This window comes from Nyctereutes procyonoides, unplaced genomic scaffold (assembly GCF_905146905.1).
Source record: "Nyctereutes procyonoides isolate TBG_1078 unplaced genomic scaffold, NYPRO_anot_genome, whole genome shotgun sequence".
In the NCBI taxonomy this organism is placed as follows: Eukaryota; Metazoa; Chordata; class Mammalia; order Carnivora; family Canidae; genus Nyctereutes; species Nyctereutes procyonoides.
The window spans coordinates 21,591,274-21,613,467 of NW_026575046.1; the positions used below are offsets into that span (position 1 = coordinate 21,591,274).

Sequence of the window (22,194 nt, forward strand, 5' to 3'; positions counted from 1 at the left end):
CTTCCTCCACCTGTTATCCCCAATTTAAAACCTGAGGTGCTTGCTGAATTTGATGATCACCAACTCCTTTTCTCCCTCCAAATGTTACAAAGAACCCATGAGCAGGTGTGGCCTAAGCTGAGGGCCCTCTACGAGCCTGGGCCACCCCCGGGCCCCCATCCATACCGGCCAGGTGACTGGGTGTACGTGTGGAGATACCAACACCAGACACTTCAACCTCGCTGGAAGGGACCCTACATTGTGATCCTGACCACTCCCATGGCTCTCAAGGTCGACGGGATTACTCCCTGGGTCCACTACACCCACGTCCGGCCAGCTGACCCACACGCCGCCATTCTCAAGGATGGAAAGGCCAACCAGACAAGGACAATCCCCTAAAGCTAAGACTGTGCAGTTCTCACTTACCCCACTAATGTTGCTTATGCTCTGTCCTCTTTGTGCCAGAACCAATCCCCATTAACCATTTAAAAATGTGCACCCAATTCTGCCTTGCTTTTAAAGTCTTTTAAGGTCTAAAAAGATGGGAGCACCTTTAACTATAGAGAGGCTTTTGCAAGCAAGGGGGGCTATGTGCTGTCCCAAATGAGGAGTGTTGCTTCTTTACTGACCACTCAGGAATAGTCCGGGAATCTACGGCAAAAGTCAGAAAAGGTTTGGCTAGACATAAACGGGAGCGAGAACAGCAACAAGGTTGGTTTGAATCATGGTTTAATCATTCCCACTGGCTCACTCTGAGACCAACCTGGACCCATGATTGGGTCCTTCCTTAGGTTCCTCTGAGAGGGGAAAATGTGGAGGCCAAGAAAAATTAAGGCCATTCCACCTCAACTTTAGCCATTAGCACAAGTACAGCCATCTTAGGCCCCTGGGAATAAGAGCTGAACTTTACAGGAAAAACTGCGGAGTGTCCTAGGCAGGGAATCCCACATCAGATCTTAAGAAACTCCCCTACCCTTTCCCCCATATTGGAATGGAAAAAATTCCTCCACCCCTTCTAAAAATCCCCTAGACCAGCCCATAAAAACCCCAGCTGTAACCCACTTCGGGGTCCAAGCCCCTGCTCTGCTGTATGGAGTATATTTGGACCCAAGCTCAAGCTTGTAAATAAACCCTCGTGTACTTGCATCGGTTTTGGCTCCTTGGTGGTTTCTTGGATTCGCAATCTTGGGCACAACAGAGTGGGAAAATGCTGTGTTGTTTTGTTTTGTTTAAAAAATCTGTCTTTAAGTTGAAAAGAAAACCTCCTGTGAGGGAGATTTTGCAAAACAAAACTTACAAATAGTGTGCAATTTCCTCCACTGCCTAAGAATGTGAAACTCTATAAAATCAGGTTGGGGCCTGTTTTAATCTGTGAAGGTGGTTATTGTCACTATCACCAGCAATGCAAGCAGCAGCATGTTTTAATACTAGACTTCCAAGTAAAACCAACCGCTGGCATCCTCTAGCCCTTTGTAAAGCACCAGGTGCACAGATCTTTACCTGAATTCCTCTCCCTCCACCCCACCTCCTCATCTACATCTTTTAGAATCCACTGCTGGGGCTGCCAGAACTGGGGAGGGTCTGGAGACCTGGATACAAAGCCTGTCTCTGCCACTTCCTGTGGGACCCTGGGCAAGTCATTTTACCTCTCTGAGCTTCAGATATCCTTATCCATAAAGTAGAAATATTAATACAAAGCTCACAGGATTGTTGGTCAGAATAAATAAATCACATACAAGTTAGTGTCAATGAAGGGAATTAGGCCATTTGATGATATTTGAACCTACATCAAGCTCAGCACTTCCATGCTGCCTATTATCACCTCCAAGTCAGCCTGGCAACACCACTGGTTGGAATTGGCCAGCAGGGAGGCACAAGACATCTGACACCTGGCAACATGGACACTGTGTTCCTGCCATCTGATAGCTGCTTACGAAAACTAGGTCTTGGGATGCCTGGTGGCTCAGTGGTTGAGCGGCTGCCTTCAGCCCCAGGGCATGATCCTGGAGTCCTGGAATCCAGTCCCACATCAGGCTCCCTGCATGGAGGCTGCTTCTCTCTCTGCCTATGTCTCTGCCCCTCTCTCTCTCTGTCTCTCGTGAATAAATAAATAAGATCTTTTTTTTAAAAAAAAAAAGAAAGAAAACTAGGTCTTACTCTGCATATGGAAGCTTCTGTGGACCATAAGGACCCCAAAAGACAAGCCATGCAACAGGATCCACCCACAAGGTGTGGAAAAGATGGGCCAGGAGTTAAAAGATGCAGGCTCCTTTCTAGGAGAGCCTAAAATCACCCCACATATCCAACTCTGGATCCCTCCCTTGTGCACTCACTGTGGGAGGCAGATGGCTTCCTGAGCAGACTTTTGTTTTTTCAGCATCAGAGCTGATCAATCCAAATGACAGTAGTTACTCAAATTGGATGTGATATTAAGGTGATATTCAGCTCAAACTTTTCTTTGTAGAAAATGAACTCCAATGTTTACAAACTCTAAATAATGCAATAGGAATATACACATTCACCTAGAAAGCATTCTTAATCAAAACTGTTAAACCTGAATGTGGTCATAAGGAAACAGGCAAACCCAGAATGTGGAATAGATTCTGCTCTAGACCCTTTTTTAAGAAGTCTATGCCACGGGAAGAAAGAAGAGAAAAAAAGCCAATGGATTTTCTTAAGTAAAAGATACTAAAGAAATTAAAAAAAAGAAAGAAAGAAATATAACAATTAATTGTAATATGTGAACCTTGATTGATTAAAAGAACTATATAAAATTACACTCTGAAAATAGTTGGGGAAAATTTAAACAATTATATGCATATAATTATATGCAATTATGTGCAATTTAACAATTCATCCCATATATAATTTTTGTCTTCAGATTCCTGGTTTAATAAGGACTTGTTTGAGAAAAAAGGGTCCCAAACATCAGGCTGTTCACAAAAATAACCCACAGTATCAACTTCAGAAAACAAATATTAAGACTATTATTACACTAATTATTTTTCTAGAGGATGTATTTGACATGCCAACTCTCATTCACAAAAATACACTGTGGAAAAAGGCTGTGTTGTTTTGTTTTGTTTTGAACAGCCCCACACAGCATTCTTATGTGGGGTATAACACACATACCCCTAACTCAAAGCTGTTCTCAGGTGCTACTGAACTAATGTGATTGCCTTTGCAGTTAAGGAAGCAACTACTGAGCTCATGTATGAATGGAAAGAACTGTACTCCCTGCATAACAAGAGATTATTTTGGAGATGAGATATATGTGTGTGTGTGTGTGTGTGTGTGTGTGTGTGTCTATCTCATAAAATATATGAGACACAACTGTTAATTTTTTAGGTATAAACCTGATAATGTGATTATATATCAAAGGTCTTTATTCTTGGGGATGTCAAGTTATAACACTAAAAAAACAGAATGAGAAGTGAAGTATTGTGACATTTGCAATTTATTGTCAGTTTAGCAAAAAAAAAATGTATTTATATATAAAATGTTTTATTCACATGCACCTCCCACAAAGAGAGGAGAGAGAAAACAAATGTGGCAAGATATTAACAATTATTAATCTAGGTGAAAGGTATACAAGTGTTCATTGTACCAATCTTTCAACTTCTCTGTCGGTTTGCAACCCTTCATACCAAAATGTTGGAGAAATGGTATCTGTATGCTGCTCTTAAAATATGATACGAAGATAAGTGTTGTCTTCGCATTTCATTTTCAGATGAGCATATTATAGGCTACATTTGCATCCTGTATAACCGTTCCTTTTAGAACATCTATTTTGTTTTGCCCTGTTGACTCCCATAAGGAGCATTCACAGGATAGCTTTATAAGCAACCATGGCCAAGTTTAACTTGAGGAACTGTCTGTGTAGATTCCTTTGTAAGCGTGTTAATAAGGACTTTTATGGCTGTGGATTTCTGGTTTCTCCTGATGTGCCCCTTTACTTTTCCTCTTGTCAGCCTGTTTCTTGTGGCAAATGTTGCCTTTGGTGTTTTTCTTGGCCGCTTGTTCTTTCATCCACTGCTTAATAACATGACTGTGCGGGCTGACACAGAGTCTTCTGCGCCTGACGTGAAGGCTGTGGAGGAGGGAAGATGGACAAATCAGTGGCAGAAAATCCAAGGAAAAACTCCGTGACTCAGGCAGTTGCCACGTTTAGTTTCAAGACCGCCTCCTACAGCCGTGGACCACCAGCTGGAGTCTTCGCTCCCCCACAGCTCCTGGGATGGCAGCTTGGGTGGGGGGGATGAGGGAAAGGAGGAGGAGGAGGAAGCAAAGAGTGAGGGAAAGGAGAGAAGCCAAGTGAATACAACAGTCCTTCCTGACCAGGAGCTTCATCCACAAAAGCAGTTCACGCCTCATGGCCCACCTGGAAGGTCTACTCTAAAGTTTTTCTAGATTCCCTCAGCTACATGCCCTGCTTTCACTTGCAGTCTGTCAGCATTCCCTCTCTTTTGGTTCGTAGCTTATGCTGTCTTTTGTATGAATTTTCATTCAAAATTTCTCCTTGTCCTGTGATGCTATGCCCCTTGAGGGAGGGATAGTCTGGAATTGTCCTGAAAAGGCCTGGCTTGCTGTAGGAATTCAGTAATGAGGTACAGATATGAAGTGAAGATTGTTCAAAATAGAAACAGTCTGGGGGCACCTGGGTGGCTCAGGTGGTGAAGCACCTGCCTTCGGCTTGAGTGGTGGTCCGAGGTCCTGGGATCCAGCCCCGCACTGGACTTTCTCCCTCTCTCTTTGCCCCCTGCCCCCCTCCTCATACTTTCTATCTCAAATAAAGAAAGATAAAATCTTGGGGCACCTGGGTAAAATCTTAAAAAAAAAAAAAAGAAAGAAAGAAAGAAAAAGAAAAAGAAAGCCTGGCTTTTTAAAAAATGAAACAACTAAAATATTCTAGGTGTTTGATAACATTGCAACATACTACAGGTTCATACCCCATCTCCAATGTTTCCATGTTTTAAATTTTGACCTCGGGGTAGGAGAACCATAAAGCAGCATTCACGATTTCTAGTAACTGAAAGAGCTTTTTTACCAAAAATATTGTGACTTTTAATTTGCCCTCAGGTGCCATCTAGCTCTTCTTAAATCTCGGGGATCCTGCAGGCTCTGCGTAGACAACAGTTCTGTGTGTGGGGAAAATGAGTCCCCTGGCCCCCTTCCGGGGGGACAGAGAGCAGGTTGCTGGTTTCTCCAGGTGAGCCAAGAGGAATAGCAGCCAGCGTGGGGACTCCTGCAATGAAAGCAAAAGCTGGCAAAGGCCTGTGTCATAAGCATCATAAAGCCAGCATGTGGAATATTAATTTGAAAGCAGTGAGGCTTCGTGATAGGAGGACAATCCGTTCTCAGCCTGTATTACACCCAGAGGTCTTCTAAAGGAAAGCTCCCTGTCACTGTGGCCAGTTGGTTTGCTTTGGCCAGTACAGGAGAGAACCTGCTGTAGGACTCTGAAGGGGAAGAAACAGAAAAGAGTTGAAGCTCCTCTCCTTCCCAAAGGACTCAAACTCTCTCCTTCCCCTGTGGTGTCAGCAGGCATCCAAGCAGACACCAGTGGCAAAGGCTCCACTGACATCCAGGTAGGCCCACAAGGCTCACAGGAGGGAACTAGCCCTCAACTCTCGTTCTGTGAGGAGTGAGTGGGGAGCTTCAGGGAGGGCACTGGTGCAGGAGCTGAAGGTGAGCCCCCAGTGGGGCAGGGCGGACAGAGGACCCAGGAGGTGCACAGCCCTAGGGATGCAGCCTAGTGGGGCCTTGACTTCTCAATGTAATACAAGGGGAAAATATCAGCTACCAGAACACAGCCTCCAAATCCAAGATGCTGTGATGTTTTAAAATCTTTTTTTTTAAAGATTTTTATTTATTTATTCATGAGAGACACATAGAGAGAAGCAGAAACACAGGCAGAGGGAGAAGCAGGCTCCATGCAAGGAGCCCGACGTGGGACTCGATCCCGGGTCTCCAGGATCACACCCTGGGCTGAAGGCGGTACTAAACTGCTAAGCCACCCGGGCTGCCCGATGTTTTAAAATCTTAAAGTTTAAAGGCTACTTAAGCCTGCACTGGTAACCCCTGTGCATTCTCTCATCATAATAAAAGGAGATGAGGTGGGTGCCTGGGTGGCTCAGTCAGTTAAACGTCTGCCTTGGGATCAGGTCATGATTGCAGGGTCCTGGGATCGAGTCCTGCATCTGTGTCACTCTCCCCTGCTCTCTCCCTCTCCCCTGCTCCTGTACTCTCTCTCTCTCTCTCTCTCTCGAATAAATAAATAAAGTCTTAAAAAGAGAGATGAGATGAGATAATGTTAGACAAGGGGTAGCCTATTCCACACTCTCTCCTCTCCCCCCCTCCCCCCCCCTCCTCCCTCCTATTCTGCAGGGCCCTGACTCAGCCCGTTGTGTATTTCTTGGTGGAGAGTTCAGGCTCTAAGAAACCATAAGGTTGATCCTGATTCTTTTGCCCAAAAGAAAGAAGCTAGAGAGGGTCCGACAGACCTACAGGGGTGGCCCTGCCACCTGTAACTGTTCCCTTTACCTGATTTCATTGCCCCTTCCCCTAAGCACAACAGTCCCGTAACAATCACTTTTGAAAAAATGCTCAAGCTTCCCAGATAACTTTATTTAATAACTCCAAGTTTTCGTCCCAACAGATATCTGTGTGCTTCCAAAACCTCAGCCCTCTGCCCAAGATAAACAACTTTGTACTGTGTTTATGCCAAGAAACAGCCAGAAGCTCTTTAATGAAGCTGCTGTGGATGGGTTTAAACAAGCAAACCCTCCTCTCAGAGAAAAGTTACAATGATCATCTACAGGGTGTGAAACAACAGACCTGTTCTAGGCAGGAAAGGAAAAAGAAAGAAATCTAGTGAGTTCACTAGAAACTCATTTACATTTGTTACTTGTGATTCATAACACATGCTTTGGGGAGTTATATTGCCAACACTTGCAGTGTTTTCTGCATTTAAAATATTTGTCTCAGGATCCCTGGGTGGTGCAGTGGTTTAGCGCCTGCCTTTGGCCCAGGGCGCGATCCTGGAGACCCGGGATCGAATCCCACGTCGGGCTCCCGGTGCGTGGAGCCTGCTTCTCCCTCTGCCTATGTCTCTGCCTCTCTCTCTCTCTCTGTGTGACTATCATAAATTTAAAAAAAAATAAAATAAAATATTTGTCTCGGGCAGCCCGGGTGGCTCAGCGGCTCAGCGGTTTAGTGCCGCTTTTGGCCCAGGATGTGATCCTGGAGACCCGGGATCAAGTCCCACGTCAGGCTCCCTGCATGGAGCCTGCTTCTCCCTTGGCCTGTGTCTCTGCCTTTCTCTATGTGTGTCTCTCATGAAAAAATAAAATTTAAAAAGTAAAATAAAATATTTGTCTCAAACTTACGTACTCAAAGTTAAGGAACCACATTTTAGGGATCCCTGGGTGGCGCAGCGGTTTGGCGCCTGCCTTTGGCCCAGGGTGTGATCCTGGAGTCCTGGGATCAAGTCCCATGTCGGGCTCCCTGTGTGGAGCCTGCTTCTCCCTTTGCCTGTGTTCCTCTCTCTCTCTCTCTCTCTCTCTGTGTGTGTGTCTCTCATGAATAAATGAATAAAATCTTAAAAAAAAATACTACCTGGTCAAATTTCACCTTACTTGAGATGAGGTCATAACTAGTCTATTTTTCAGCTGTCTTATAGCACAGCAGGCCAATTTACAAACCTGTACTTCTCTTTAATTAAAATCAAGTGCTTTTTAAAATGAAAAGTCATGTTTTTTAAATCATATTTTCCCTTATCAAAATGAGAACTTACATCACTTCTGTTTCTATATCTTTTTAGATCTCTCATACTTTCTTATCTCCAAATTTTTTTTCCTGAAAATCCTGTTACCAATGGCATCTCCTACTAATTCCCATGAACTACTCTTACTCTTATATACAGAAATTTCTTCTGCTTCTTTCCCCATGCTTTCCAGGGAGTCCCATGGGATTCCTTATGGAGGCTTCCATATTCTGAGGTGACGTATGTCAATGAGGCAGAAGTGACGGTTGAGAATTTGGTATTTCTGAGAGTAGCCAGAAAGGCAGGTGGGTAGATCTGACTCAAATATTGAAATGTTTTCAATTTTCCAGAGTACTGTCTATCCATGAACTGCCTACGGATTTTTCACTCTCCAACTATTACCAGCACAATTTATTCAGATTAAATAAAAGTCTGTTAGAATCTTGGCCATGTACTAAAGGAGTTTTTGAAAGAAGTTGGGAACTTGGAGCACCCCTCATTAGGTACCTCACTAGTAAGTTTTCCCTGTATTGCTTTAGGAAACACTGGTTCCCAGTGACTAAACCATGGAAGGGAATGGATCTAGTGTGGTGACAGGATCTGAGGAGAAGCTGAGAGTCCTCAATCCTTACCCTCCTGCCACATAGACACTCATGCTCATTAGAAGCTCGAGCCAGAATTATCTTTCTCTGCACATCTAACCTCAAGTGTGATTATTTTTAAAAGAGAGAGCACGGGCAGGGGATCAGGGAGCAGAGAGGGAGGGAGAGAGAATCTCAAGCAGGCTCCACGCTGATGTGGGGCTTGATCTCATGACTCTGAGATCATGACCTGAGTCAAAATCTAGAGTCAGACGCTTAACCAACTGAGCCATCCAGGTACTTCCCTCCTCAGTGTGATTTTTTAAACTATATCGTATCTAAGATCCTTTTGGAGCTTACAAAATCTATGAACCTTCGCTCCAAAAAATGCTCATACAATCAGACCCACAAATTTCAGGAAAAACAGCCCCCTGACCTGAAGGAAATCTGTCAACGGTTGTCTTACAAACTCTTCCTCTGAATTTGTAAGAATCTTGTCTTGGAGCAGTGTGGCTCAGAGTTGGGTAATAGACCGATCCCTCTGAAAGAGGAAAAAATGTATCTTAAATCTCAGAGAATGGTCTGCAGGACCCAGCTGAATAGAGTTGCCTGGAGAGTCTAGGAGGGCAGTCTATTTTGTTGCTGCTGCATACCCAACACAAGCTGAGGATAGAATGGTGCTTGGTACTTAAACATTAATCAATAACTATTTGTTGAATTCATTGAATAAATAAAGAGGCTTCTCAGTGACTCAGGAACTCAGGCATAAGCAATGGGCTTATCAGCAGCCCAGAGAAGGGGATACCAAATGGCTCATTAGCATCCCCTGGGGCCATAAGTGGTGTTAAAACCAGTCCACCAGGGAGATGCCTAATACAGTGTCCTTATGACTTGAATGTGCCAGACACATGAAGTTTGGGGAGAATACTTTATGGTTGGTCCCATCATCACTTTTGAGAGAGCTCTGAAGTATATACAGTGTATGGTGTTCTGAACAAAGAGACCTTGTTCACATCCCATCTCTGCCATTCTCTAGCTACATGTCACCAGGTTAACTCTGTATGCCTTAGGCACAGCTTTACCTTGTGTGACATGGAGATAATTTATGCCTTCCTCACAGCATTGTTGTCAGAATCCAGATTTGCTAAATACCAATGCATTTCAGAAGTTAGTTTCCATGGGGACATGAAGAACATAGAAATCTGAAATTTTTAATAAGTGAGCCAGAGGTAAGCGTGGAAGGGTTCACCACGAGCCAACAACCCAGAATCAAGAGCAAAGATGGGCATTTGTGCTTGATTGCATGTGACAGGTACAGACATCTCTATACTTCTGTTTGAACCTTGTATACAGTCCTGATGAATTCAGAGAGTAAAAAATGACAGCAACCCATAAACTTGCCTGGAAAAAGCTATAGTTAAAGCCACAAAACAGAACAGAGACACTTGTTTTTATTTTTGTTTTGTTTTTCACTCAGAATGCCCCTACTTTTGCTTAGGAAAGTCATACACATTGTCCAATAGACTGAAGGTATTTATCCTGAATCACAGCACTGCTGTGCAGGGTGGCAGAGGCTAGCGTGGGGCTCTGCACATGCCAGTCCTGAGAGACTGTGTGCTTACTCCAAGGAGCCTGGGGCCAGAAAGGTGGAATATTTGCTCTCCCCTCCCTTGTTTGACTGATTATTTGTATGCTGCATACGAGGCAAAGACTTCCCAATCTATTGCTCGCAGGCCAAGAAATGATCACTGGACGAGTTTAGACCTCCCTGCTGAAGAGCACTCACATGACAGCAGCCAAGTCACAATCCCCATCAGCTCTCTGGATGCGACATATATTCACTCTCTCCAGAAGCCTTCTGGAGATATGATGTGAAACCTCAGTGCAACAGCTAGAGGCAATGGGAAGTATAGCTAAAAGAAGAAAAGAAAGAAAATGTTACATCTTACAATTCATAGAACAATGGCCTAGAAACTAAAAGTAGAAATAATCCAGGGCACCTGGGTGGCTCAGTCGGTTAAGCACCTGCCTTCCACTCAGGTTATGGTCTCAGAGTCCTGGGATTGAGCCCCACATGGGGCTCCCTGTTCAGCAGGAGTCTACTTCTCCCTCTTCCTCTGCCCTGCTATGTCGCTTATGCTCTCTCTCTTTCTCAAATAAATTAATAAAATCTTTTTTAAAAAAACCCAATAATCCAATTAAAAAATGGGCCGAGAACATGAACAGACATTTCTCCAGAGAAGACATCTAGATGGCCAACAGACATATGAAAAGATGCTCATCATCACCCATAATCAGGGAAATGCAAATCAAAACTACAATGAGATATCACCTCATGCCTGTCAGAATGGCTAAAATCAAAAACACAAGAAACAACAAGGGTTGGTGAGAACGTGGAGAAAAAGGAACCCTTCTGCACTGTTGGTGCAAATGCAAACTGGTGCAGCCACTGTGGAGAACAGTATGGAGGTTCCTCCATAAACAGAACTACCTTATAATCCAGTAATCACACTACTGGATATTTATCCCCAAAATACAAAAACACTTAATTCAAAGGGATACATACATGCACCCCTATGTTTATAACAGCATTATTCATAATAGCCAAATTATGGAAGCAGCCTAAGTGTCCATCATTTCTTTCTTTCTTTCTTTCTTTCTTTCTTTCTTTCTTCTATCTATCTATCTTCTATCTATCTATCTATCTATCTATCATATATATTCCACTATATATATAGATATAGGTATATAGATCTATCTCATATATACATATATATAGTGGAATATTACTCAGTCATCAAAAAGAAAGAAATCTTGCCACTTGCAACAACATGGATAGAGCCAGAGAGTATGATGCTAGGTGAAATAAGTCAGAGAAAAAAAATACCATATGATTTCACTCATATGTGGAATTTAAGAAACAAAACAAATAAGCAAAGATAGAGAAGAAAGAAAGAAAGAAAGAAGAAAGAAAGAGAGAGAGAAAGAAAGAAAGAAAGAAAAAGAAAGAAAGAAAGAAAGAAAGAAAGAAAGAAAGAAAGAAAGAAAGAGAAAGGGAGAGAAACAAACCGATAGATTCTTTTTTTTTTTTAAGCCGATAGATTCTTGACTCTAGAGAACAAATTGATGGTTACCAGGTGGGTGGGGGATGGGTGAAACAGATGATGAGGATGAAGGAGGGCACTTGTCCTAAAGAACACGGAGTGATATATGGAACTGCTGAGTCACTATACTGTACACCTGAAACTAATGTAACATTGTATGTTAACTACGCTAGAATTTTAAAACAAAAACAAACAAATAATGGCCTGGCTTTCTTCTTTTTTTATTTTATTTAAATTCAATTAAATAAAGGCAAAAACACAACACCACTGAAGAGATGAAAAACAGCTCCAGACAACAATGCTATTGGGTTGAAGATTGACTTGATTAGAGAAGAAAGTAGTGAGATTGACAGAGTGTCACACATAGTTTAGAAGAGGACCACATGGGCCCCTGGAGCAGGGAAGGATTTGGATGAATCTTTGAGGATTTGGAGGAGTGTAAAAAATTGAAGACAACTTGTTGAGACTAAAGGAAGTGGATGGTTAAGAATTCTAAGACAGTAGGGGTGCCCGGCTGACTCAGTCCTGGCATCGAGCCCCACATCAGGCTCTCTGCTCAGTGGGGAGTCTGCTTCTCCCTCTCCCTCTGCTGCTCACTCCCAGCTCCTCATGCTCTCTCTCTCTCTCAAATAAATAAATAAAATCTTTTTTAAAAATTCTGAGACAGGAAAGCCCAAGATGCATTGAGGGTATGGAGAAAAATCGACCACTTTGTCTGAACTGAGTAGTTAGGAAGGTGAGTGGTGGGAAATAATGGTTCAAAAGATAGGCTAAGGTCAACACCACTGAGGCCCTAAATGTAAATCTAAGGTTTAGCTTTTATGAAGCAGGGACCATTAAAGATTTGGGAAAGGAGAAGCATTTTAGGAAAATCCATCTTGCAATGATAAGCAAGATTCATTAAGCTGGGGAGTGCCTGGAGAAGTAGGTCAAGCTAGGAGGAACTTAGGTTCCCCAGATGTAAGGAAGGCAATACAAATATGAAAGGAAATCCAACCCCCTACTAAAACATGTATCTGCAGACTCCTCTGTGCCTCATGCCCACAATATTCTCTTATGCTTCCCATTCCACCAAGTGGGTAGCAAATTTTAAAAATATTTTTTAGAAATTACAGTCAATAGTGGGTGCAGGTGGCAGCCTCATAATAACAAAAGTTAGCCACTGAATGAGGTGCTCAAAGAAATGTTTAGATTAAAAAAAAAAAAGAAATGTTTAGATCCCTCTATCATGTCAGTTCTAAGCAAAACCTGCTCTTAGGACAGGGGAAGATCTCTATCCATGCTTTGTCCACATGGACACATCAGCTCACTCACAACTATGGAGTAGAGGAGAAACTGAATATGAAACTAAGAATGTTTATGTCACTCAAAAAAAAAAAAAGGATGTTAATGTGTCTCACTCTTGGAGGATCAAAACTTTCCAATATTATTCATTTATTCACTTATACATTCAATTGTTTAACAACATTTATTGAGCACTTAAAATGTTCTAGGGCAGCCCGGGTGGCTCCGCAGTTTGGCACTGCCTTCAGCCCAGGGTGTGATCCCGGAGACACAGGATCGAGTCCCACGACAGGTTCCCTGCACAGAGCCTGCTTCTCCCTCTGCTTGTGTCTCTGTCTCTCCCTCTCTGTGTGTCTCTCATAAATAAATAAAATCCTAAAAAAAAATGTTCTAGGCACAATGCGGGGGGGATACACAAGTCCATAGAACAGTATGTCCCTGTCCTCAAGAGGCTACAGTAGAGGAGGCACATCTGGAACTCAATGCTGAGGCTATAACCCTCGTGACCTCCTACATTGTGCTTCTGGAATTCCATCCTTCCAAAAGGCTCCCTCAAGTCATAACGACAGGTGCACAGCTGGTCACAACAGCAGAACATTCCAGCTCACCTAAATGTCTACCAATAGTTAAGTAATAGTACATCCAAATGGAATAAAGGATGAGATATATCTGTATATGTACCCTAAGACAGATGAATGTCCATAACTGATCATTAAGTGAGAAAAGCAAGTTTCAGTACAAGAATGATCCCATTTTTATAAAAAGAATGTGACACATAGAGGGAAAATTATAGAAATAAATATGCCCAAATTTATAAGTAAAGACTACTTCTAGAGAGGTGGCAAATTTTCAACAAGCATCGATATTTCTATTTTTTTAAACCTCACCTGATTGAGAGAGGGAGTGGAACACTCCCGTAGAAGGAACTGTCTCCAGAATATGGGGAGAAGAGTATGCTTTTCTTGGTTGTACATCTCACAGAGTCCGAGTCCTAGACCAGTATACTCCTGTCAACGATGATGAAAGAACCTCTGTGCTGACTTCCAGTCATCTCCAGAGCCTTGGGAAAATGCCTTGCCCCTAGTTTCAGAACCTCATGAAGGATCTGTATAAAACTAGCTGGCGCTCTTTCTCTCCAGAAAGAGAGACTTTTACCTTCTTCTCCTGTCCCACCTGTCCTGAATAGTCCAATGCTGCCATATTTAGAATAGAATCTCAGCTTGAGATACAGATCAGTAACAACTTACCATCAGCCCAATACATATATTTTTAATTCTTGGAAAATTAGATTATACATACAATTCCCATATGTGTGTGTATATTTACATAAATCCATTTGCAAAAATGAGTGTCTTCAATAACCTTTATTTTTAAAAAATTTTAAAGATTAATTTATTTGAGAGAGTGCGTGTGCGTGCGCACACACTCACAGACACGTCTAAGCAGGAGAGGCAGAGGGAAAAGGAGCAAAGCAGATTCCACACTGAGCACGGAACCTGACTTGGGGCTTGATCCCAGGACCCTGAAATCATGACCTGAACTGAAACCAAGTGTCTGATACTCAACCAACTGAGACACTCAGACGGCTCTCAATAATTTTTAAACCACTAATTTGAATTACTGAAGTTGAAATATATCCACATAAGTGATAGAGTGTTAATGGTTGTGCTCAGCCTCACTTCTGTTCTAATTTAGCTGTCATGCAATTCTGCAGCAGCCCAAACAAGGAAAGTGTTTACCTTTCCCAGTGGAAGCTACGTCATGCCATAAGAATCTACCTCTTTCCTCTCAACCTAGACCCAGTAAGGGGGTTTTCATTTTGTTATGCATATAAGGAGTGTGCAGAGAGGAATACCCAAGCACCAACCAATCAGATTCACTGGAATAAGAAAAGCAAACATTTACTGAGTGTCCACTCTGTGCCAAGTCCTGAACTTTGCATTGGAAATGTTGAGATAAATAAGGCACAGTTTCTGCTGTTGTGATATTTAATAGTCCAGTGGGAGGCAGGGAGGTAAATAATCACAATACAGCAAAACAAATGATAACAGATTGATGTTCAAAGCAGACTGGGGTTACAAGTGAAAAAAGCAGATTCAAAAGGCCACATATTGTATGGTTCCATTTATATGAAATGTCTGGGACAGGCAAATCTATATATAGAGAAAGTAGATTAGTTGTTGCTAGGGGTCGGGGTTGGTGGGAATGGGGAGTGACTGCTAACAGGTACATGGTCTCTTTTGGGGTTAATGAAACATGTTGGAACTGGATAGTAGTGATGGTTGTACAAATATGTGAATATACTAAAAAACCACTAAATTGTACACTTTATTTTTTTAAGATTGTATTTATTTGAGAGAGAGAGAGTGAGAGAAAGCAAGAGCATGAGCAGGGGGAGAGGGAGAAGCAGGGTCTCCACTGAAAAGGTAGCCTGATGTGGGGCTTAATCCCAGGACTCCAGAATCATGCCCGGAGCTGAACGCAGACACTCAACTGATTGAGCCACCCAGGTGCCCTGAACTGTACGTTTTAAAATGGTGAATTTTATGGTATGTGAATTATATTTCCATTTGTTAAGTGCTATAGGAGAACAGAATACTGGTTGTCCTTACATTAATTAATGCATTCATTTCCTAAAACTCATTGCTTCTTCAGCTACACTGTGCTGCCTACTCTCCAAGTCAAACTATTTTAATATCTCAAAGTTTTGGGTTTATTCATGTATCCATCCATTCATTCACCACCTTACTATGTAAGTGACCTCTCTCTCTCTCTCTCTCTCTCTCTCTCTCTCTATATATATATATATATATATATATATATATATATATATATATATAGTGAATCACTACGTTAGACCCTGGGAGTAGAGACATGAAGAATTACTATCTTCAGAGAGCTAATACTCAAGAGCACTACTATAAGTTTCAACCCAAGCAGCTATAAAATATGAAACGGACTTTCAGAAGCATTGAGGGTATTAAGAATGATAGGCAAACCTGTGTGGTTAGGAATTTCAGTTATCTGAGAGCTGACATCAATTCAAAGAATAGTTTTATACCAGAAAAGCACCCAGCACCTCTATCTACTTAGTAAACTGGATTACATTTCTCATATATTAAGGTAGGATGCACACACGTGGCTGGAGATCATTGAACCTAAATCGGATTAACTATCAAAAGGCAAGAAGCAGGCCAGATTTATTATATGTTGACAGAAGTGACTGGTGCCCTTCTGAGGCAGCTGGAAATATAAAAGACCAAGAGAGATGGAATCCTTTGAAGAGTGCTCAAAAAGTTAGGCAACCAAGCTCCCTGAAGACTCAGCAGCCATGTAGGCCAATCTTCCTCTCTAGGGGGAAATGTGCCTACTGGACATCTCTTCATCTTACTGATAAATAAGCTACTAAGAAGGCAAATGTTTGTCCAAACCAACACAGCGGGTCAGAGCAGCATTCCTGCTGACTGCCAGGGTTAAAGACAAAGGAGAAGGAAAGAAGAAGTTGTCATCACAGAGGTGGTGAAGTGGCCTCTGTCACTGGTGAGCTGGGATCACAGTTCTGGCTCGATGCTAGGAAGGACCATGAAGTTGTTCATGGAGCTCACAGATGACCCTGGATGACCAGCCAGACAGCAAGAAAATGCATCTGTGTCCCCACTGTGGAAACGTGAGCACCATCGGTCTGACCCCTCGAACAGCAAGCAGGATAAGAACCAAAACTGGGGGATCCCTGGGAGGCTCTGCAGTTTAGCGCCTGCCTTTGGCCCAGGGCGCGATCCTGGAGTCCCAGGATCGAGTCCTACCTCGGGCTCCCGGCATGGAGCCTGCTTCTCCCTCCTCCTGTGTCTCTGCCTCTCTCTCTCTCTCTCTCTGTCTACCATAAATAAATAAATAAATTCTTTAAAAAAAAAAAAAAAAAGAAGGGTAAGAACCAAAACAAAAAAGGAAAACAAAGCGTAGCCTAAGAGCTCAGAGTCTTCATTCCCTGGCGGGGTGGTCAGTGCCAGCACGGTTGGCAGAATTGCCAAAGCCCAGGGTGAGACACACAGAACTGAGGAAGAAAGGAGCCCCTGCGGATGTGAGGGACACTGAGCTGTCCTGCCTGGCTGACCTTGGGAGGATTGGCCTGGGCTGGATTTTGAGGGAGAGGCCTCAGTGCTGGCATTTTCTCTGGGAAGTCTGATAGAATTCTCCCCTCCTAGTCTCCTTCAAACAACCTTCGGTGAACCCTGCATTATTTTAACTTGACTTGGAGAGGAGTTTCTGCTAAAACGTATAGAGCATTTAGCATTTTTCATTGATCGTCTCACTGTATCCTATGAATCAGATACTAGTATTATCCTCATGTTACAGGAGAAAAACGAGATTCAAAGAGGTTAGTTCACTTGCCCAACATCCCACAGCAGTGTAAGTGGTAAAGCCTGTTGGAATACTGGATGCCTGACTCCAAGGCCTGAACTCCTTGCACAAAGACCCTTCTGGAAGAAAAACATTTTGGGGTGTTTTGAAATGCCCCCAGAAAGGAAAATCTTTGGCTCTAAACAAAGACCAAAGGGGTCAAAGTCTAAAATTTAAAACCTCCCCAAAGAAAAGGGGTCAAAGTCTGAAAAAGGTAAAAAAAAAAAAAATATGAAGTATTTATTCACCAAGGTTATTCTAGGATCTAATTCTTCAGTTTGTTCCTTACAACTGTCTTAATGTTTCCTATTTCTTTACAGCGTTATTACCTGATTAAACAAAATTAAATAAATACATATAAAGAAGGTAGCCAAGTTGGGGTATGAGGTTATGCACAAGAAACAGTGCTCCTAGACAGACATGAGTTGCGTGTGATTTAGGACCAAGCTGGGAGCCTGTATAAATATTTCTAATATTGAGAATGTGAGGACACAAGTAGCTTTCCAAATGGATCCCTCACAAACTTCAAGGATCTGCTTTAATTAGAGCTGTTTAAAAAGACACTGGTTGGGCAGCCCCCGTGGCGCAGCGGTTCAGTGCCGCCTGCAGCCTGGGGTGTGATCCTGGAGACCCGGGATCGAGTCCCACGTCAGGCTCCCTGCATGGAGCCTGCTTCTCCCTCTGTGTCTCTGCCTCTCTCTCTCTCTCTCTCTCTCTGCCTCTATGAATAAATAAATAAATAAAATAAAAAAAAAAAAAGACACTGGTTGACCAGAGAAATAAAAAGCATGTGTTCACACAAAAATCTGCACATGAATGTTTGCAGCAGCTTTATTTGTAATTCTAGCTTTCCCCAAAACACTGGATTCAGTCCAGATGTGGCCGAATGGTTAAACTGTGGCACATCTATACTATGGAATATTTCTCAGCAATAAAAAGAAACAAACTTGAGGCAGCTGGGTGGCTCTCAGCTGGTTAAGCGGCCAACTCTGGCTCAGGTCATGATCCTGGGGTCCTGGGATCCCGGCTTGCGTCTGACTCCCGGTGCAGTGGGGAGTCTATTTGAGGGTTCTCTCTCTGCCCCTCCCCCATTTGCTCTCTCTCTAAAATAAATAAATCTTAAAGAAAAAAAAAAGGAGGGGGGACTCCTGGGTGGCTCAGTGGTTGAGCACCTGCCTTTGGCTCAGGGCATGATCCTGGAGTTCCCGGATTGAGTCCCACATCAGGCTCCCTGGGCAATGTTAAGATTCTTTTGGAGAACATCGCCCCCTACAGGTTTTTTCATTGAGCCTCCTGTCAGAATAATTCCATTTCAAAGAATGGTCCACAACTTCCTCTATACCGATGATGGTCCAGAACTTCCAGATAGGAAAGATTTAGAGGGGGCAATAAGGTTGAAAAAAAGGGATTAGGTGATGTTTCTTCTGCATTTACATGGTTTTAATTCAATTGATACAGTTACCTAGTTGGGAAAGCAAGCTGATAAGAGCTAAGCCTTCTCCAAAGCACCCTGGTCCACCACTGCATAAAGCAAGGAATCCCATGGGAAAGAACCTGCTTTTGTTCCAAAGCTGGAGTTTACACAAACACAGGCCTGTCTGATGGGAGTACGGGTTCCCGGAAGGAAATGTGGGAAGAAAATTATTGCAAGTAAAAAAGAAGTAAAAAAGAAATCTTCATAGTGGGCTTAATAAAAGTGCAGGACCCAGAGGTGTGGGCGAGCAATGGTCTCTGGCTTATTGTGAGGCTTATTCTGCTCCACCCCCACATCCTTTCCTAACTGCCCCAGACATGCCCCTTTGCTTTGGAAAGGACATCCCAGAGTGTTTCAATCCAAGAGCCCTATCTGGAAATCTCTTTGGAAAGGTGATTTCTCCCACCTGGTAGCTTATTTTTTTTTTAACTATGTTTAGAGTTTTTCCTTATGGTTTGCTATTATATCTTATTCAGCCAGAAGTCATAAAAATAACATTGTTTTAAAAGCTTTGCTTTTTAGCAATCAAGCCTGCCAGTTCTCGGCCACAGACACCAGCTCACCAGGTCTCAGGTTCCATGTTGGGGCTTGAGGCTAAAGTTCCAGCCAGTGTGAGTCCTGCCTTAACTAAAGCAGCCTCCTGGACAATTTCCCCCACAAGCATAGTTTAGGGTGACCAGCTGAGCACTTGTCACCTGGCATCAGATCCCATCATCAATTCTCAACAGGTTTCCCCCAGGTACCCTATACTTTCTTTTACAGTGTTTGTAGTTTATCATCATTTTTTGGTTTATGTCTATTATCTTTGCTAGAATCTATACTCCTTGATAGAAAGGACGGTACTTTATCCATTTTCATATCCTTGGTGTTCAGGACATAATTAGTGCTCAATAAATATTTTCTTTTTAAAATTTTCTTTCTTGGGCAGCCCGGGCAGCTCATTGGTTTAGCGCTGCCTTTGGCCCAGGGTGTGATCCTGGAGACCTGGGATAGAGTCCCGCGTCGGGCTCCCTGCATGGGGCCTGCTTCTCCCTCTGCCTGTGTCTCTGCCTCTCTCTGTGTGTCTCTCATGAATAAATAAAATCTTAAAAAAATAAAATTTTCTTTAAGTTTGATTTATTTGAGAGAGGTGTGTGAGAGAGCACACAAGTGATGGGGAGTGGCAGAGGTAGAGGGAAAAGCAGGCTCCTCGCTGAGCAGGGAGCCTGATGTGGGGCTCTATCCCAGGACCTCAAGATTATGATCTGGGCCTAAGGCAGATGCTTAACTGACTGAGCCACCTAGGTGCCCCTAATAAATATTATCTAATGAAAAAAAAAGTTTTACTTTTTACACCTGGAATTTATTTTATGTATGTTGTGAGCCAGAAAAGGAATCATTTGCATTAGGATAACCAATAGCTCAGAACCATAAAGGTAAATAAAAATTTTCTTCATTTATAAAGGACAAAGAGACCATTCCCCCCTTCCCTTCTTTCTTAAGAGTGTTTCGTTAGAGACATAGTGAACCTGAGTCCTTACCCTAACCTTTGCAAGAGGCAAATTTCCCTAAGGATTAAACCCAGTCTCCAGTTGTCATACTATAACCATATATCTAAGGTAACTGCCAAAGAACCTCTACGTATGTAAAAATGTGCCTCTGGAATTAGCTCAGGGTCTCTCCCAAGATGCACACGGACCGCCACAAGAGGTAAACCCCCGTTTTTTGAGGAGATAAGAAGTTATTCTTTCTTCTTGTTTCTTGCATAAAATATGTGCAATTCTGTTCTAACTTCAGAATCACTTTCAGGCTTGTAAATCTGCTAATGCTCATTCAATAATATATTCTGTTCTCTTTTCTCTTTTAGGACAGAGGGATCTTTTGTTGGCAGGATTGCTTCCTTTCCACAGTGGAACTGCCCAGTCTCACTGATGCGCAGACACCCCTTAAGTCTTCATGCTCCCACATACACATAGGTCTGTTTCTGGGCTTTCTCTTGTTTCATTGCTCTATTTACCTATCTTGGCCTCTGTTCCATACTGTCTCAATTAAGGTGACTTTTTAATCAATCCTAATGCCTAACACAATTAAGTCTACTTATCCAGCTGGTTCTTCAAAATTGTCTTGACTGTTCTTGGCTCTTTACCATTCCTATACATTTTAGAATCTGCTTAAGTTCTTCAAAAATCTTTGGAACTTTGGCTGGTATTGCACTGAATTTACAACTAAATTTTGGGAGAGCAGACATCTGAAAAAAATACTGCTTTCCCATCCATAAATATGCAATTATCTCTCTAGTTATTCAGGGTTTCTTTGATGTCCTTTAAGACCTTTATGAAAAAATAATAAAATATTGTTATATATCCTTATAAGTTTTGTGCTATTGTGGTCTTTGAAAAATTACCTTTTCTAATTTTTTTTTCTTTTTGATGTGTAGAAATGCTGTTGATTATGTTGATCTTGTAGCCAACAACTTTGCTGTACTTTTTTTTTTAGTTGTAATAGTTTGGAGTTGATATTCTTTGGTTTTCTAGGTAAACAGACATTTTTTTTTTTAATCTCTTCCTTCTCAAATCCTGTATAGCAATCCTGTATAGCAGACATTTTTTTTAAATCTCTTCCTTCTCAAATCCTGTATAGCAATAAATTCTCCTTTATTTTAAAAAAATCTTTAAAGTAATCTCTACACCCAATGTGGGACTCAAACTCACTAGTCCAAGTCAAGACTCAGGTGCTCTATAGACTGAGCCAGCCAGGCACCTCAAGGCTTTTCTCCTGTATTACCTTGCTAAATGCCTAGAACAGTGCTTACCCCACCATAAACTCAATACACAAATTTTAAATTACTATGATGGGTTAATCTGTTTTCTTCCCTGCCCTCTGGGGATAAACCATACTTGGTCATAATGTATTAATCGTTATACGATTCTTTGTTTGATCTGCTATTTATTTAGATTTTTGCATTTATTTTCATAAACAAGATTAGTCCATTCTTTTATCCCCTACTATCAATCTTGAAAGTTTTGGATATTAAGGTTATATTAATCTCAACAATGCACTGGGTAGTTTTCTCTGCCATTCTATTATTTGAAGAGATTTTATAAGATGAGGATGGTCTGTTCCTCCAGTGGTTGGTAAAATCTCTGAAACCATCTAGGCTTGGTGTCTATTCGAAGGAAAGGTGTTCAACTCTGATTTAATTTCTTTAATAGTTTGTTTTTTTGGGGTTTTCTAGGTCTTCTCTGCTCAATCCTGGTATCTTAGTTTTCTAAGACATTGTCCCTTTCATCTACAATTTCTAACTTATTTTCACTGAAGGCATTCGGAAAACGCCACCTCATTATTTTAAGTTAAAGCCCCTTGGGAAAAAAAAAATTGCAATGCACAAAGACCATCCTAACTTTCCTAAAATCCCTGGGGAGATAAAACTCCCAAGTAAATGATGCCCTCCCTGCACTTGGAGGAAGGCATTTTTATCACCAGAGGGCGGCACTTCATCCCTTTGAGTCAGATGGTGCTCCTCCACTCCAGGGTAAGTTGAGGCCGAGAGAAATCTGTACAAACCAATCCCGTTAAGCTAACCCTTATCTACCTTCCTGGTCACCTCGCCCAAGTCCCTTGGGTCACTTT

At 42.3% G+C, this 22,194-nt stretch overlaps 1 protein-coding gene across 1 annotated transcript in view; it reads right to left on the bottom strand.

Moving 5' to 3' along the window:
- Window positions 1-3,472: 3,472 nt before the first annotated feature.
- Window positions 3,473-22,194, bottom strand: part of CCL28 (C-C motif chemokine ligand 28) — a 31,017-nt gene continuing 12,295 nt past the window's right edge. Inside the window, exons 2-3 of the mRNA XM_055325489.1 lie at window positions 10,112-10,238; window positions 3,473-4,069 (exon numbers count right to left, since the gene is read on the bottom strand). Of these exons, the coding sequence (XP_055181464.1) occupies window positions 3,880-4,069; window positions 10,112-10,238 (317 nt within the window). The 3' untranslated portion in view covers window positions 3,473-3,879. The remainder of the gene's footprint in view (window positions 4,070-10,111; window positions 10,239-22,194) is intronic.